The 18290-nt window shown below is 35.6% G+C and overlaps 1 protein-coding gene across 1 annotated transcript in view; it reads left to right on the top strand.

The window, feature by feature from the left end:
- The window catches only part of SYN2 (synapsin II), a 135987-nt gene that overhangs the window by 100008 nt on the left and 17689 nt on the right, over positions 1–18290 (top strand). The window contains exons 8-10 of the mRNA XM_065749652.1: positions 2561–2635; positions 6824–6926; positions 14059–14208. Of these exons, the coding sequence (XP_065605724.1) occupies positions 2561–2635; positions 6824–6926; positions 14059–14208 (328 nt within the window). The remainder of the gene's footprint in view (positions 1–2560; positions 2636–6823; positions 6927–14058; positions 14209–18290) is intronic.

Raw genomic sequence — 18290 nt, 5'->3', positions numbered from 1 at the left:
TTCGTCCTTCTTATGCTCTAACCTTCATTTTTCCTTGCCTTGTGTTCTCCTCAGCCCCTTTTACTCTAATAGTGTCAATCAACTACCATACTCTCCCTCCACTTCCAGTCACCATTCAGACCTCTTTATCTCAGACCTTTTCATGCAGCCATTTCAGCCTCTTCAAGGCTGGGACAGTGTTTTAATCTCTCGAGTGCTTTGATGGGCAAATTTCTTGTGCTTCACTACATATTTCTCCCTTCCTCTGTTGTTCATTATACACAGAGATGATTTGTCTGTGTCTTAAAAGTTCCCAAGTCTTAGCAGTAAAGCCCAGCTGTTAATGGTTATGAGATACCTCTGGGTGCCAGTAATCAGATGCAATATTAGTAATGCGATGGTTCATTCTCTGTGGTAGAATCTGAACCACTACATTTTATAGGAAGGAGCTCTACTTTTTTTTTTTTTTCCTCAACTTCAAATTAAAATTCTGTTTATCTCTAGAACAATTGTTGTAATGGCCAGCCATGGCAAATTTATGATTTTTAACAAGAATGTTTCTTCTTCACAAAAGAAGCAGTTGGTCCAAGGATCAGAGGGGAAGAAAAAAAGAAAGAAAAAACATTTAAAATGGCAGCTAACTGTTTCAGCTAACTTTATTTATTTTTACACTTCTGTTCCCTCAGAAACTATGGGTTCATCCAGATGCTAAAAGCCTAGCAGTCATTTTTTCTTTACTTTCTTTCATATGGTTAAATCACAAAAAAAAAAAATGAAATACTGATTCATTTTTACAAAGTATTGTGAAAGGAGAATACTTACCAAATGTCTGTAAAATTCTTCACATGCATACATATGCATTATGTCAGTAGTATATTGTTTTACAGCTGGTTCTCATTTTGTTCTTTGACACAGGAACAAAGTACTTACAGAGCAACCAAAAAAAATACAAGTGGAGCATTTGTTTTTCTAGTTTAAAGAGTTATGAAGAGTTTCATTTTTATAGTTCTGTGGGAAATTGTGGTATAAGTGGATCTATGACTCACGAAACACTGGTGCTTATCATCTGTCAGTAGAGATTACAGCCAAAATGCAACATTGGATCTCTGTAAATACCACAGCTTCTCAAAACGTTTTGTGATGCGTACTTAATGGCACTTGGTACCATTGCAGAATTCATCTGACTTCAAGGAAATAGAGTTTAAAGGATCAAATGGAACGAAGAAAAACAGAAATACAAAAACACTACCTTTAATTCTCTCCAAATGTAATAAACTGAATGCATAACAATGTACTTTGACCAAAACTTCAGTAAGACAAAAGTAGAGCATACCAGCTGAAGAACAACAGTGCTGCAGTAACAACATGCTAAATAGACTGCCTACACAAGAATTGTTGGTAGAGCTTTCTACGTATTTTGTGACAATACTTGTCCAGACAATCTGGAATGCATGCTTCAGATAGTACTAAACAAAGCAGAGAGTTGCTGGAAAAGAGAGAGGTCAAGATACTATATATAGCAGACATAATTCTTCTTTAATTCTTGTTTTTAATCTGTAGAATGTATGTGGAGTAATAGTGAACTTAAACATTTTAATTGTCCTGTAAGTACTCACACATATATATAAATATCACTAAATAGCCTTATTACTGGGAAAAGTTACCTTCAATACAGCACTGAGGGTGGACCTTACCTTTTCATTATTCTCTCATGACAAAAAAATAATGCATATTAGAACTTCATGCTTTAAAGTTCAGTTAAGTTTATGAGACTGCCACAGAAAGGTTGACATTCTCCCATCATTGCTACTGACCCTCGTAATTACATCAATAAAAAATTGAGAGGAAACTATTGCTAATGCCTAGTAAACTTTTAATGTACTACAGATATTCCTGTTATATTACTAACTAGAAACACTTCATGATTTGAGTCCTACGCCTATTCTCAAAACAGCATTTAGGTTTCAGAAAAGAATAATCTTTTCATTCCTGGTAACCAGCCTGTGTCTGAGGAGGAGAAAAAATATATATTTTTTTATTTCTTACAGATAAAATAAAATATAGTATACTCAAGCCTTGAAAAAAACAAAAAGATTATATTCACACACTAGCAAAGAGTGAAATGAAAAATGGAGGAGAAACCAAAATCAAGCTCTAAAACAGATTGGATATGTTCAAAACTGATATCTTGACTTTCGAGTACTGGGACCTAAATCTGCAGTGGTATGGATCTGAAATGAGAAGCTGAAGCTTCAGTTCCTTGACATTTGCGTTATTGTTGTTACAGGTTATTCAGCCAATTTATAACTGATAAAATCTTACGGTTAACACTTGCACTTAATCATTGTAGTTTTAAAATGTTTCATAAGTGAACTAATGGGGGACAAAAAATTCATTGTCATACATCATAACATTGTAAAACCTGTTCAAATTCATCATGTTTTAGATGTTATATTATAAGCTGCCAATTATGAAAACTATGTAAATACTGCCTTAGTATCCATGTGAAAATCAGAATAATTTGAGAGGTAGTTTTCCTATAAAACTTCTGGCTCTCTTTGTAATGTTTTTCCCCTTTCAGGAGGACTTCCATATCTGGAAACTGGAAGACAAACACAGGCTCTGCAATGTTGGAACAAATTGCTATGTCAGATAAGTAAGTCAAGTCTCATTTAAAAGGTAATTTTAAAAGAAAAGGAATTTTATTTTAATTTTTTTTAATCACATTGAAGTAAAAGTTGCAGTAAATTAAGATCCTTTGTTCATTTTGGGAAAAAAAAAACAAACACAAAAACTTGGAACTAGATGAAGAAACATGAGACAAGTTTTTCCCTATGAGTTGTCTCAGTTAAGTATCCAAACTAACTACCAGGCTTACGTGCACCATTGAGTTCCTAAATATATATCTGCACCTAGAAAACTACTGGGATTCCATCCAGAATATACCATCTTCAGATTCAACCTTCCCATCACTTCCTCTGCTTCATCTGACCTCTAGTATTTACCTCATGTCACAGTGTTTAAACTTTTTCTAATATATACTGCAACAAAGAGATTTGGTCTTAACTTTGCCTATTTAAATTGTTTCTCTTTTCTACTAAATTGCTTACTTGTCATTTTTGAATCTTCCCATCAACATCACTGTGAGTCTTTCTGCCCAGATGCTGAGATAAAACAAAGCTTTTTTCCCCTCATGTCATCAATTCCCGCTTCTGCTTTTCTCTCCCGTCCTTGTTCTGGTTACCTCTTAGCAATTCAGTAAATCACAGTCTGCAGTACCATTTTGAAGCCTCACTGCTACTGCTCAGTACTGCTCATTTTCTCCGACCACAGAATACAGGTCTCTTTTACAGGCAGAGAAAAGCTGTGGCGCTGTTTAGTGCTAAGAGTTTTATTCTGTTCACCTTCTCCAGAGGTTTCTCTTTCACATTACAGCTTTATTTTCCCTAAATTGTAGTCCAGTCAGTCAGTACATCTACAAATGTTGAGAACTCTGTACAGTAGAAGTGTACTCTGTTGCTTGAAAGTTCAATAGTAGTCTTTCTGTTGTTTTTTGTTTGTTCTGGTTGGTTGGTTGGTTTGGTTTGTGTTGTTGTTTTGGTTTTTTTTTAAATCTGGACCTACAATTACTTGTTGCTGAGAGTCACAGAAACTGAACTGAACCATTGCATGCCCTAAGAAAGGTGAAAACAAATAAGATGGGAATTACAGCTCCCTGCTGTCCAACCCCTGTCTAGACTGTGTCCTCACTGATCTCCCCTCTGGGGATGGAGTGGAGCCACATTATTTTCTCATTCTCACTCCTCCCACCTTCCTTTAGACCATGAGGTTATGCCTTCACTAAGAGGGAAAGAGTGTGCTTTACTGTGTGTAATTACAGTCCGTGAGCTACTTCTCTATAAAAAAAAAAAACAACAAGCACTTCCATTTTGTCATAAGGAAAACTAAATAGTACCAAGCATGGGCAATGAGTACAGAATGCCAACCTTGCACAGACACCTCACTGTAAATGCTGTGTTGCTTTGGTTCTGCTTCCACTTTTGAATGTAACATAATTAAATGATATAGGTATATTCCCTTTAAAAAATGCTAGCAACAAACCAAAGCTTTTATGCTGATGAAGACAAAAGCACAGAAAAGGGGGATGTGTTCTTGTAACAGCAGGGTTGTGCCATGATTTTAGTGTGATTACATACAAATCAGAGAAAGGAAGTAAAAGAAAATTGAAGTTTTCTGAAGAGCTGAAATACTTTAAAGGCACACCAAAAGCAATGAAATCTGATGAATGTGCACTTCAGGGGATTTAAAATACATCTCATGATCTAGAAAGAAGTGTTTTGAAAGTGCTGCCTGAGTCAACATTGCTGACTGAATACAAATGTTAGTCTAGAAATTTAGTAAAGAGGAATGTGGAGCAGTAACAGATGATGATGAGGCAGAGATCAAGCGAATTTCAATGTTATATATTCTTATTGAGCCCTTCATCTCAGAGAGGCACTGCTCCCCAGTTGGGGCAGAAGAATACAGACCCATTGTAGTTGTGCATGCCTCACAGTTCATATCAGTTCAGAGGATGCTGCATGCTGCATTGATTCTGGGAAAATAAGAACCATGGCTTCGAATCAAACCTACTGCACAAGCCTTGGTTTAAAACACTACAGGGTAGTCTATTCAAGACCTCTCTTTCCAAATGCAATTGTCTTCCTCCAGCTGTGTTTGTTGGAAAAAGATTGACGACTAAATAAGTTCTTCTTTAAATCTGACTAATATTTCAGTTTCTTAAAGGAAATACTTTTTTTTTTCATAGAAACTTTAATTATTTGCTATTGAAGGCAGATTTTACTGTCCTCTTGGCTTGCTAAGATATATGTTGATATTTTAGAAGAGAAGAAAATGTTGTTTATAAGCAAGTGTGTGCAGGCATTACAGTCAATCAGTGCATCTACAGATGCTGAAATTGTCAGGACTCCAAAAAAACTTCTCATGATGGACAAAACATTTTTCTCACAGGAAAAAAAATTATTTGCTAAAATATTACCATAAAGATTTTTTATTTTCAGACAGTTGTATCAATTTCTTTTTAATCTGCTTAAAATATCTTTTTTTCCCATGAGAGCAGAAAATATGAGGAGTGTGACTTAATAAGTTTACTTGGAATGGGGACCATTACTAAAGATATTTTTAATGAATAAGACTCACAGCCCAGCAATGAGTTTCTTTTCATCCTACAGTGAAGTCAAATGCTATGTTTATATCATCATTTTTTTTGTGTTGGAAAATAATATGATGTGGCATATTTATCATCATGGCTTAAAGGCTGGATCAGGGGAGGGTCTGTAAAAGGAAATAGCTCTTATTTATACTAGCCAATGAAAGAGAAAAAGTCTGTGATAAATGACTGCTTTAAAACTGCGCTTTTGTTTGGTTTCATTTATTTATTTATTTATTTGTTTGTTTGTTTGTTTGTTTATTTATTTATTTATTTATTTATTTATTTTGAGGAAAATATGTTCTTCAGTTGGTGATATCTGCCTGTATAAACTTTCAAGATCATGTCATCACTTGGTGATGGCCAGACACAGCTATGTTATTAGTTAATTAAAGTTCTCAATGCTACTTTTGTGTCCTAGGAGTTGATCCTTGCAGTTTAGCAAATATACACAAGTTACATCACCTCAGGACACTCTCAACAAAGTATTATGGGTCCCTACATGTGCTGCTAACTGTTCTGTACTTGATCACAGGAATTGCCTCACTCTTTTTCAATTAAGTCTCCCTTCATTCTCTTGTTAGTCAGATAATTTCTCTATTCATAGGATGGATTAAGCTCTTCAGGCAAGAAAAATAAATCACATTACTGCATGTAGAATGGGTTAACAGTCCATTCATCAGAACAGATTTCTTACCACGAGGTTAAAAATGACATAAAGGAGTTCATTACTTTATGAAGAACTGTATTTTTTTGATAGAGGTGTAGCCATTCTTCAAAATTCTCTAAATTTCTGTTGAATTTTACTGTAATTGACCATAACCCTACATGAGGAGTGTTATGTTTGTCTGCATGCTACAGAACTTTTGCATACTGTCATGTGACTGTTTCTCTTCTATTGTCTTAAGGCCTGCTCTATCATGACTTTTCTTTTGCCTACTTCAGTATGTAGAAAAGTTATAACTTTGGAATACAGTTTGGTCAGTAATTTAAGACAGAGACCATCATTCTAATTTTCTTGATAAAAGGATAAAACCCATCCGTAATTAAGTTCACTATCAAGAGTGATAGGTGAGAGCACTGTCACGCTTCAGTCTCTTGCAGATGTGCCAGTTAGAATTTCACAGGAAAACAGAAGCCCCGTTCCCTACTCTGTAAAATCCTTTGGCATCACTGCAACTACAAACACTGGTCAGATGATAAATGCCACTTCCATGGAGTTCCCCCATGTAGTGTGCAGTCACAGCTAGCAAGCTGTACTAACATAAAGGCAGTGGAAATGCACAATGGGAGACCCTAAAATAATATTTGTGTTCCAGCATATCTTATCGTAAGGTTACTCAGTTTAGAGCAGACACATGCTTGGGCTAATATAAGCTGGGACAGAAGCCAGTCTAACATTAGGTCAAGACTGAGAATCACAGTTTTTATGGATTCTACTTGGAAAAAGAAAGAAATTAGGCCAGGATCTCTAAGCTACTAATCAAGGAAATACAGATTCAGTAAGGCTGACAATACAGTGAAAATTCTGTGTTTCATGCAAACATTATATAAAATAGAGTATTAGATTAAAGCTACAGAAAAACAAGAGCCTAATAAGATACTTACAGAAAAAAAAATTGTTTTATAAAACAGGTACAAGCTTTGGGTTGACACCTGTTCTGAAATATTTGGTGGTTTGGACATCTGTGCTGTTAAAGCTGTACATGGAAAGGATGGAAAAGATTATATTTTTGAGGTAAGCAATCCCACCCTTTTCAATATATGCTTTATGTATTACAAATATGGAAATGAAGAACATTTGTGACAGTTAAGCATTGGCTTATTTGTGTTTCTGGAAATACTGTATTTCTGAGCAATGTTTAAATCGTAATACAAAGCCACAGGCCCAAGTTAGTGGCAACACTTGCTGGAAAATGCAACCATATCATACGGTAATACTTCTTAGTGTTTGAGGAAACGTACACAAACTACACAACAAAACCAAATGTAGATGTCATATTTTCCCAGCCCTTGTGACTTCTTTCCTGATCAGGCTTAACAGTTTTTCCTGGAAGGTTTATAGATAGCATTTTCCAAAGGGAACCCCAACGAAATTATATCTTTACATGGAAAGACAAATTGAAAACAAAGTGGAAACAATTTTTTTTTTGCTATCCTAAATGTTACTTTCAAGATCTCATGAAACACCAGTGCTAGAAGATATCACTGTGGGTCATTTTGAAAAGTTTTTTCATTTACCAAAAGGTAATTATGGATAAAAATAACTTTGTCTAGCCATTTCTGTACTTTCAATAAGGGAAAACAGATGCAGTACATATATGCTGCAGTCAAGACACAGAGCTAATAGGATGATCCATCTGTGAATAATGGCTGTACTCACCAATTGCAGTGCTGCACCAAAACACCTGCTCTTAAGTTTTCACAGTGACCAGCAGTACATTTATTACAAAACTAAAGATTTCTGTGTCATTCTGGACAGAAAAAATACAAACATCCTGATGTATGAAATAATGTATGGCCACTTTGAGCATTCAAACAGCACAGCCACCATTAGGAAATCCTACATATATTTTGACCAGCTTCAGAGTGAATGTGAATCAGGTTACAACAGTGCTAAAGTATCCTTTATATATTCAGCATTCTGGACAAACAAATTTCAGAATGATTCTCCGTAATTAAGCTGGAAGAAGAGCATTATTCAGGAATAAGTTCATAATACATGTATATGTTCTGACAGAGGTGTTCAACAAAAGCTTCAGAATACACATAATTCAAAAAATAGTTTTTAAATATCCACAGTACACAAGTATTATACGTAACATCACATGTGCTTACAAAAATTCATTCTGAACCAGTATTAGAAAGTGTAACACTTAAATCAATTTTAAATGACTATTTCTGGAAAACTGTTAATTAATTTCATATTGTTCATTACTTTCATATCCTATATCAATAGTTTTATTTTGGAAATGCTGCTTTGTGATGGTCATTCTGCTTTCTTTCATTCCTAAAAAACTTGGAGCAAAAAGCTGTACCAGTGGCTGATCCTACAGAGTCAAAATAACACTATGTCTCCTGAATGTAATATTCTAGCTGTGCCTCTTAGAATGCAGTACGGTAAAGTGATTTTATTGTAATCTGTGACCTAGTATTGTATGCTTACACTGCAGGTAAGAATGTGCTGGTTCTTAATGCTACATCCTGTTATCGTACCCACATTTTTCAAGATGGTAAACTTTTTCTATTTTAGTTTCTCCAGTAGTTTATCTTCTATATGTATGACTGAAGTGATGAGAATTTGACAACTTATTCTATGAGAATTTGGGATCTTATTCGAACCCTTCATGCCCATTCAATTTATGCTTGCTATGTAAGTAGAGTAATGCCCACTCAGGAATAATGTAGAATGTTTAGAAAGCTAAAATGAAAGAAAGAAAAAAAGAAGTATATTTAGTGACACTGAATTCCAGACTCTTAATTTCTACATAAATAAATCTTCTTAGGGAATAGAAAATTATACAGATGCTAATTACTCTGAACTTCTTGTAGATGCCTCCCTTGTGGGATGTGCATGTTCCTTTGACCAAGTAATGTAATAACAAATAACAAGAAATTGCAGTGTAAGTACACCTTCTCACATTTTTAGCTTTCAGTACTTAATCTGGGTACATATGAGTCTGTTCTCTTGGTGCTACTTTGTGCATTGGCATCTTTGTACTTTTGAAGCCACTCTAGATATTTGAGTGAGTTCAGGCCAATCCTCCTGTTATTTTCCATGCATTATAAAACTGACACATTTTCAGCATACCATTCAACCTTCCACACTGCTGTAAATTCCCATGGGAATTTTGAAGTGTCCATTTGAGCACTCTTGTTCTGCAGGTGAGGGATACCTCATGCATCCCCAGGAAAAATTCCAGACCAATTTGCCAGAAGAGAGGAAGGACAAAATACTGGAGTCATAGTATCATTCAGACATAATACAGCCTCTTTTTCTGTGAAGCTACAAGTTCTCTAAGGTTTTCTTAGACAGGGGCTATAAGAAGTAACATTTCCTTTTAAAAGAACAAGGTTTTCTAAAACTTGTTCCCCAGAAAAGAAATTATCTTCTCTAGAGCAACCTTGTGGGGCTTGGGGTGCTACTGTTTGGTTGGTTGGTTTTTTATAGGGCTGGTTGATTCAGGATTTTTTTGCCTTTTACTTCTGTACTCCAAAGAATCATCTCTAACCTCCTACAAATGAATTAATTGAAAGAGCTGTCAGGTTGCTTAGGAGGAAGTCCAAGTCATTACTGTGTGTAACAGTATTAGCTATTTGTATAGCTCCCATTCTTTTTACTTCAGTAATACTCAGCTGCCAAGTATCATTACACCAGAGACAAATTGTAGAAACTAGAATTCTATTAACATATAATTTCAGCATACAGTATTTTAACCACTTTATCAATTCTTGCTAACACAGCATCAAATTAAGTTCAGTTAAGCTTAAATACTTAAATGGGAGAAAGACATTTAATCTTTCACTTTCACAACTAATACTGCTGTAGTTTAATACTAGAAGGAACACATAATGGAGTGTTTCTAGTTCCTGACCACTGAATAATACCTTTTTCATGACTCACTTTTTGGAAAACTAAGCCTCTGGGAAACAAAACAAAAAGCTCATATAGTGATGATGAATGCAGTAAAAACAACAACAAAAAAAGTAACAGAATCCTTTAAAGCAGCCTCATGGGTAGTTACCAAATTTTGCTCAGAATTGAACAGAGGAGTGGGTGGGGAGGGCTGCTGCAAGTGTCTTATTTCTGCTTGCTTATTTTCATTCTAAGCTATATTAAAATTAGCTTCTAAGTGGTTTGGTTTATAACCTAGCAAGATGCAAAACACTTGGACTACCTAAGGAATATTTTCAGTGACTGTAAAACAATTTAAGAAATTAAAAAACAGTATTTGATTTTTTTTTAAGTCTCAGTGTAACAGACACCATTTCTGAAGGTGATGCAATGTTTTGAACTCCTAGAAAATATACCACCGGCTTTTATAATACGAATCTGTTTTACAAGATCTAGTGATACAGCACTAGCAGTAAGTATGCTGTCTTTTAAAGGCTTATGTATTTCCATGCTCATTGTCCTGAATAATATTGGCTAAACTACACAAAAGAATAGATCAGAAGGGAGTAAAGGTGAAGTAACCTATACTTCATGCATCATTTGTGTCCAATTTTACTTATGGTTGTAATTTCTTTGAAATGTTATCCATACTATTCAGTTAACAATTCAGACTGAGCTATGTCACTGTGACACAAGTTGAAGGAGCCCAAGACTGTAATACTGTATGTCCATGTGCTCAGAAGCTAAGCTTGTTTATTATTCATAACCAGTTCCAAAATTCAGCACCAAATACTGGACATGAAAATGTATTCTTTTAGAATTATTTCATGATATGATTGTAACAGGTGTCTCATAAATCACAGACATTTAGAATGGAAGGGAGATCTGGACATCACTCTGTCCAGTTGCTTAAAGTATGCCTAACTCTCACATTGTTCAAGACCCTATCCTTAAAGAAATATCAGAGGGGGATTTTTCTGTTTCTTTTAATTCCAGATTGAAATGCAGCTACATAAGTTTGTCTTCAGGCTCTTGGGTCCCTCATAGAGATATGTTTGATTCACTTTCTCACTCATTGTTACTTTTTTTTCCACAAATCTTGTTATTCACTCACTGCAGGAGGGACTGTAAAAATTTTCCTAGCTGCCAATGTTTCCCTCCAGTATTATCCCTGCCAACTTCTCAGGTGTGGTTACATTTCCAATTACAAATAATTCCTGCATCGGCTGTAGAGACCTCTGGGAAAGCCCCATGATTACTTCACATCCAGTCACTTCCTTACTTCTCAGAAATTACACTACCTTCTCTTACATCCCACTCAATCTTAAATGACCTTCTCAAACTATTACTTGTTCTTAATGTCATTTACTTTCCCCATACTTAGAACTCTTCATTAAAATCTGTTTCAGCCTCTGCTGAAACCTTTTTGGTCAAAATTTTCACCACAACTGCAGACATCCGGGTCCCATAAAAACAACACTGAAGACTGGAACAGTCATAAAATAGCAACAGTGCAGCCCAGCTTCTCTTATTCACAGATCGAAGTAAATGTTTGGGGTTGTTTTGGGGGTTTTGTTTGTTTGTTGTTTGTTTGTTTGTTTTTCTCAGTCCTCACACTCTCAAGCATGGACCTTCAAAATTCCTCTGATCTGTGATGAAATTAATTCCTACTTCCTCTGTACTTGCCTTTTCTTTTCTCCCAGGTCTTTTTCCATATGAAATCCGTGTTTTGTTATCCTGTCAGACTACCTAGGCACTTCTGACTTGCAGACCTTCTGTCTGTTCATTCTTATTCCTCTCAGCACTCTGACAAACACCTTTTTCTCTCACCATGTCAGAGTTTGTGCATTTGCCCTTCCTCTCATCTCTGCAACTCCATCCTTCCCAGCACTGTTTGAGCTGGATCTTCATAAAGCTATAGAGATGGTTCGTAATTCTTTGATGGTAAACATTTTATGTACTGGAGAAGTACATAACTAACTCTAAACTGCATAAATTACAAACATCTTTCTTCTATGAAACATTCATGGTGGGAAACTCCAATATTTTAAACAGCTAAACTAAATACTGAAAAAAGACCTGGCTAAGTGTTTGATTGATATTTTAAGACTAACAGAGAGTGTAAATAGACTGTTTATAAACCAGGATGCTGTGTGTTTTTAAACTTTGTCAAGACCTCTGAAGGGAGAGGTGTGCCATCGTGATGTTCCTATTAGTCATTCACAAGTTTTAAAAACTCTGTTAGTGTTACACAATATATTTTTAACTCTTGAGATAAGCTTATATAAAACATCAGAGATTTCTGATAACTTCATTATTTCACTAGGAAGGGGAAGAGAAGCACAGCAGCAGCAACACAGAGAAGGACACTAAGTCCCTTCTCAGCAGTCACGTGCAATGCTGGGTATAAAGTTCTGTGCCCTGGGCACTCTCTCTCTATGCAAGTTATTAAGTTATTAAATTGAACATAGTGCCCTGCAATTGAATGACTTTAAAGCCTTGATAATCTTTCACTTATTCAGCAATGGGGCAACCTTTCACTTTGGGACCAGTAGTTTTCTCAATAATCTGATGTATTACATTCTCTTCTTACCACATTGATCACTGTCTTTGTATTTCAGTAAAGCAGCAGAACAGATTTTATCTTATCATCTGGCAAGACTTGGCTTCTGACTCAATACTTGTTCAGTGATAGGTTGAGCATATCTTTGACCAACAGAAGTTATTTAAGTATAGCAGCTAACAAAAGGGTTTTTAAACAACATCAAAACCTGTCAAAGTGGCAACAGGTTCTCAAGGACAAATGGTAGGGATTTTATGTCACATTTATTTGAATCTGCCTCAACAGGGGAGCATGGCTATACTTGCAAATACTACCCTAGTATTTTCTGAGATTAACCTGAGATAGGTTAAATGACTCACTGATTTGGATGTGGAGTTTTGAGTAACACCTCAAAGCTTCTCCATTTATCCCTGGCCATAGAACAACTTATCTGTGTGTTCTGGTAAATAACATGGAAATAACTCCTAAATAAAGTTATGTGTAAGCAGTTAGAGAAGTATTTGGAAATAGAAATTCGGAGTCTGTATCCGCTGCAAGCTTTGCCTACACTAGTGAGAAATTTTTGTGAGATTTTTCATCTGGCACAGAATGGAAATCAGATGGACACAATTCAATTTGTATGAGCAGTCTAACTGAGACATAATAACATCCATAGAGTGTATTACCCCTAACGTAGTCCAACTGCTTTATCCTTTACAGTCTTTTATTAATTACTAATGTTATTGCTTGTGTTGTAGGCTTCATTCACTTGTGATCCACATCTATGAGAAACATCAAAATGCAGAGCTGCAGATGACACACTGTCACCTTTTTCTGAATCGAATGAAAGACTGTAATTTCTCAAAAGCAAATTACATCCTTTGTTATTGCAGAAATGAGAATGTCTGCTGCCACTGTGAATAGTAATCCGGGTGATTTTGTTACCCTTTAATTTCTCATGAAACACACAGAGATATGCCACAATAGGTTCACTGCAGAAGTAACAACACCTCTGTAGAAATAAGAAATCCTTATAGCCCACTGAAGTGAACAGAATTCAGTATTAGCTTTATCCATTTGGATAGCTGAAGGAAATAATTGCTGAACTGTATTGACCAGTAACATCTGCCATGGAAAGAAGTACATTTGTATTGGTCTGTCTGGTATTCTGCTTTCTTTATGGATTTTTTTTTTTTTTTTACCTCAGCTACATTGCAGCCATGCTGCTTTTCAAAACAGCCAATCAGTACAATAAGGTCTTGTAACAAAGTTTTCTTTAATCAGTAAGGATCCTCACTGTGACAGCAGAAATCCAACCCATAGCTAGGAAGCTGAAGTTTTAGTTGGTATTTTGTGTTCTAATTCAACTGATGATCACAGCTGAGCCACAAAATACTAGGAGAAAAAAAATCTTCAAAAATGGAGCTTAGACAGCAGTGCAGACAAGTTTCAGTGGTGAACAGAATTTCTTAAAAAATCTCATATTCCTTAGAGTGTATGCCCAAGTATCATACTGCACCTGTATACTGCTTGAAGATTAGAAAGACACTGTAGAAGTTCTCTTGCTCTGCTGATCCATATCCTGCACTTGGGCTTCTTTTTTTTCCTAGTATTACTTGTACCATTGATAGAGATCCCATCTGTGTTTTGATAACCTGACATTCTTCACAGATGCAGAATTAGTTTACTTTGGTGCTGTATTTTCTTTTGCAGGTAATGGACTGTGCAATGCCTCTGATTGGTGAGCATCAGATTGAAGACAGGCAACATATAACTGAATTAGTTGTAAGCAAAATGAACCAAATGTTGTCCAAAACTCCTATACCATCTCCTCAGAGACCCACTGCCACTCAGCAGCCTCAGGTAGGAAATCTTTGTTTTTCCAATATTCTGTAGTGTTATGCTCAACATTTTCCTTCAAGAACGTGGCTGGACAGCTATGCAGATGTACCCTCAGCTACAACAACTCAAGAGCTTTTTGATACGTTTTATAGATCTGTTGCATTTGAATGAGACTTTCTGTGAATGTAACTGAGTAGTTCTCTGGGTTTTTAAATTGTTTTGTCGATATGGTTCTACAACCAAACTGATAGCTCTGGATTCTGTTTTGTATTATTTCTTTTCAGTTTTATCTACATAAAATGTTATGGACGTTTAAATATCACAACAGTCTTTGCCCAAAGGATATCGATAAGAATGCTAAGACAATAATTCTTGCTCATGTGCATTTCTGAGACCTTAATTATATTGATCATCTTTTTATGTGTTACAATTCAGGAAAATGCCTCACAAATGTAGGAAGCTCCTGAAAAATATAGTTAGCATGCTATCAGAGTAGTTTCAAAGATTGAAAAGGGATGGCTTTCACTTATTTTACTTCATATCATCTGATAGTTGCTGACCAAGCATGCTGACCACTGAATTCTGCCCTTCAGTTTGCTACCAGCTGTCTTTCAGACTTTGGACATTATCTTTGTTTCCATTTCTGTACTTACAAATACAAAGTCTCTTTTATTGACCCTTTAGATAACTTCTGTGGGTGTTGTTACTTTGTGCAAGGTTTTAAGAGCATAAAGGGACCACCTAAAGCTGAACAGCATCTCTTATCAGTTCATAGGCGAAGCAGCAGGTCTAATGAAGAACAGCATTATTAGCTTCAACTTTCATGAACTTCTTTTAATATACTGAAGGAATAAACCATGACAATAAACTATTAAGGACCATACTGCTGCTCTGTACCAGCACAGCTCCATGGTGATCAGCTAATTAACAAAGTAATCCAAACTATATTACAGAAATTACCAAGCCTAAATCAAAATCTATTTTTACTGCCAGTAGGCTCCATACCAGGTAAACAATTTGAAAACAATTTTGTGGCATACCTCAGACAGACATATTCTTGAGGTAGGGTGACTAATTTGTTCTTCAAATATATCATCATGTTTTAAGTTATAAAAATACACCATCCCACATAAAAAAAATGGTGTGGCTTCTATTTATACTACAGCCACTGAAAGCTAAGCACAAATTGCAGAACCACACACAATGGCAACATTTCCATCCAGCATGACCCAAGTCTATTGTACAGAGCACTGAAAAAGAGGGACAGTAAAGGGAGAAAATCAATCACCTTATACCAAAATCCAATTTCTTCTAGGACTGTTGAATTAGTTATATATTAAAATGAAGCAAAGTGTCAAATCTGGAGTTGCCCATAGTGTACATATCAACATAAAATACGTAGCATTAATGGACAGATTCACAGTGACTTAGATGCTCTATATCACTGTGAAAAAAATCGAAGGTCCTTCATAAGCATGGTTCTCTGCTTCCCTGGATTTCAGAGAAGACAAGGATGGAAAAATGTATGTGGTTACTGGTGTCATACAAAGAAACTGGTTACCTGTCCTATGTAAGCACAGTTTTTACTAATTTCCACAGAAAACTGCCTACATAGGACCAGGTCTAGACTGAAAAATGGACAGGAAACATTTCTTGAAAGCTTATTAATTCCTCAGTCCTTTCGGTCTCCAATCATGTCCATGAAAAGGATTTTTTTCCTGTAAAGCAAATAATCCTTGGATGAATCAAAAGATGCTGAATTTCTATTATAGTCCCACAGATGTAATTTAGCTACTGAAGAATTCGGCCTTTACTAAAGACAATAGAATGTTATTCAACATTAATATTGCTTATCTTTTCCTACCTCTTAATGATGAATTACAGTGACCAGAATCACAGCTATCCCTTCAGAATATTTGCAATATTTATTGATTTTCCTCAGTTAATCACTCTACTTCCTGAAAATTTTCCTTCTTATATTCTTCACCAGCTGAGGTCAGACAAATGGGATCTAAATTTCTACAGAAGATACCATTTGCAAACATGAGACAATCATGAGTATTTAAATCAGGTATCTTCCTATGTGTTGTTCATTTTTCACCAAGTTGTTTTCCTAAGAATATAATCAGTCTGTTAAAACAAGCTGTCCCTTACATCCTAGAATAGAATTCTTCTTTTCTAATCTGAGACATTATTTTCTATCCTTGAAAAGTAAAGCTTATTTGCCTGCAGAGAAAGGAGAGAGACTGCATATTCATGCGGGCCATATAAAATGTGAAGCCAGGAATTTATCCGAAATAAAGTATGTGGGTGTCAATGTGTGTCCTTAGAGACTAAAGGAACACAAATCCCAAAGAGTGAAATGAATGGTTTACAGCCAGTGGTACAGCTATAGATGTGCCATGTTTGGTATTCCCTTATTATCTACATGTTTGGATTTTTTTAATTCTTTATAATGTATCTGTGGCATTGGTTTCACCATGCACTAAACAATCTTTCAGTTCATAAATGCCCTCAATGGTCAGTACTGTTCCAATTAACTAGTAATCCATCAGAAAACAATGATTAGGAAAACAAGTCTTTGTTTAGAGCTGTGCAGCCAAATCTTGACGGAAATGACTGGCCTTGTAATACGTTCTGAAGGCCAACAAAGTTCCTTCTGTCAGAGTGCCAGAAGTTGCAAATTCCAAAAATAAGAACCTCAGACAACCCTGTTGCACTTGTTGAAACCTCAGAAGTGCAGATGCCATGATTATTAAACCTGGTTAATTTGAGATATCAACTTATTTACTTATTTGTTTATTTAGAAACCCTTTATAGAAAGTTGCTCTGAAAGGGAGAGAAATAATCAGTGAAGGAGGAAGAACCAGTTTACAGTTCTTTCTGTTACACCTCAACCCCTGAGGTGTAACCCCTGACTCAGGCTCCAGCCAACAAACTACAAGTCACGCTTTTGTGGTCTCAGGTTACTGCATACCTTTAACAGCATGATCAAACCACCAGGATAGAAAGCATTCTTAATTACAGGACTCAAAACTTAGCAGTATGGCTCTTATCAGTCACTTTACAGATCTTCCCACTACAAAGAAAAGCAAGAATCCCTGGATAGCTTTATCTGCCTTACATAACTGTACTTAGAAAATTCTAACAAACAATTCATTTCTATTTGTTGTTAAAAAACAACAGCTTGTTTTACATGCAACTATGATGGAATTGTTCAGTAGAATTATATCTAGGAATGTGATTTTTAGGGAATTTTTCTATAAAACAAACCAAAATCCAGGTGTTCTACTTGTAGGCAATAAATGGAAATCTAAATTTCCATCTTTTGTGGCCTCTTTTCACACTTCTGACGAGTCTTCTAAAAAGCCTCTGTCAAATCTTTCCTTAAAATACGAAACAATATGTTGAAGTACCCATTGAAATGCTCTGGGTAGAGGAATCGCTTATCTCTGTCTCCATCTTCTGACAGGAAAGATCACTGCTGAAAGTTCTGCTGTCTGGATTTGCAAACCTACAGGTGGTTGCTCAGTCGAGGCTGTTTTGCCAGTTTTTCTATAGCAGCATTTATATATAAAACAACAGCAGTAAAACACATTCAAAGCTGCATATCAAATCATGATATTAGTTGTGATTAAGTAAATTCTTCATAAAATATTACATTATGCAAGAGTATTAACATAAAATTGGAATGATTACAGCAATATTAGCAGTTGAAAATAGGGAAAATCATATTTGGAAAATCTTATCTCAGTACAGATCTGTTGAGACCGCGTTGCACTATCCACAAAAGAATAAGAAGTTTATATCCTCAATGGAAGGAAGAAGTGCATGCACCAGAAGCACGATATCCATAAATGTCCACATAAAATCTCAAAGAGCAGAGCATTACCTAATATCCTGGTTACCTTCTATTTAAAAGAAAGGAGTAGCACACCAGCAAAAACAAACTATTCTATTAAAAAATATATATATATAAAAAATTATAAAAATTCTATTCCATTCCATCTGTTGTATTTTCTATTTATTTTTTTCAAAGCAAACTCCTTGTGAGCAGCATTTTTTTTAATCACTGAAGCTTTTATACTAGGCAGACGATATAG

This window comes from Cyrtonyx montezumae, unplaced genomic scaffold (genome assembly GCF_038088225.1).
Source record: "Cyrtonyx montezumae isolate F1298 unplaced genomic scaffold, pur_monq_1.0 scaffold_6, whole genome shotgun sequence".
NCBI classification, from domain to species: domain Eukaryota; kingdom Metazoa; phylum Chordata; class Aves; order Galliformes; family Odontophoridae; genus Cyrtonyx; species Cyrtonyx montezumae.
This window is presented reverse-complemented; position numbering and strand designations above follow the sequence as displayed.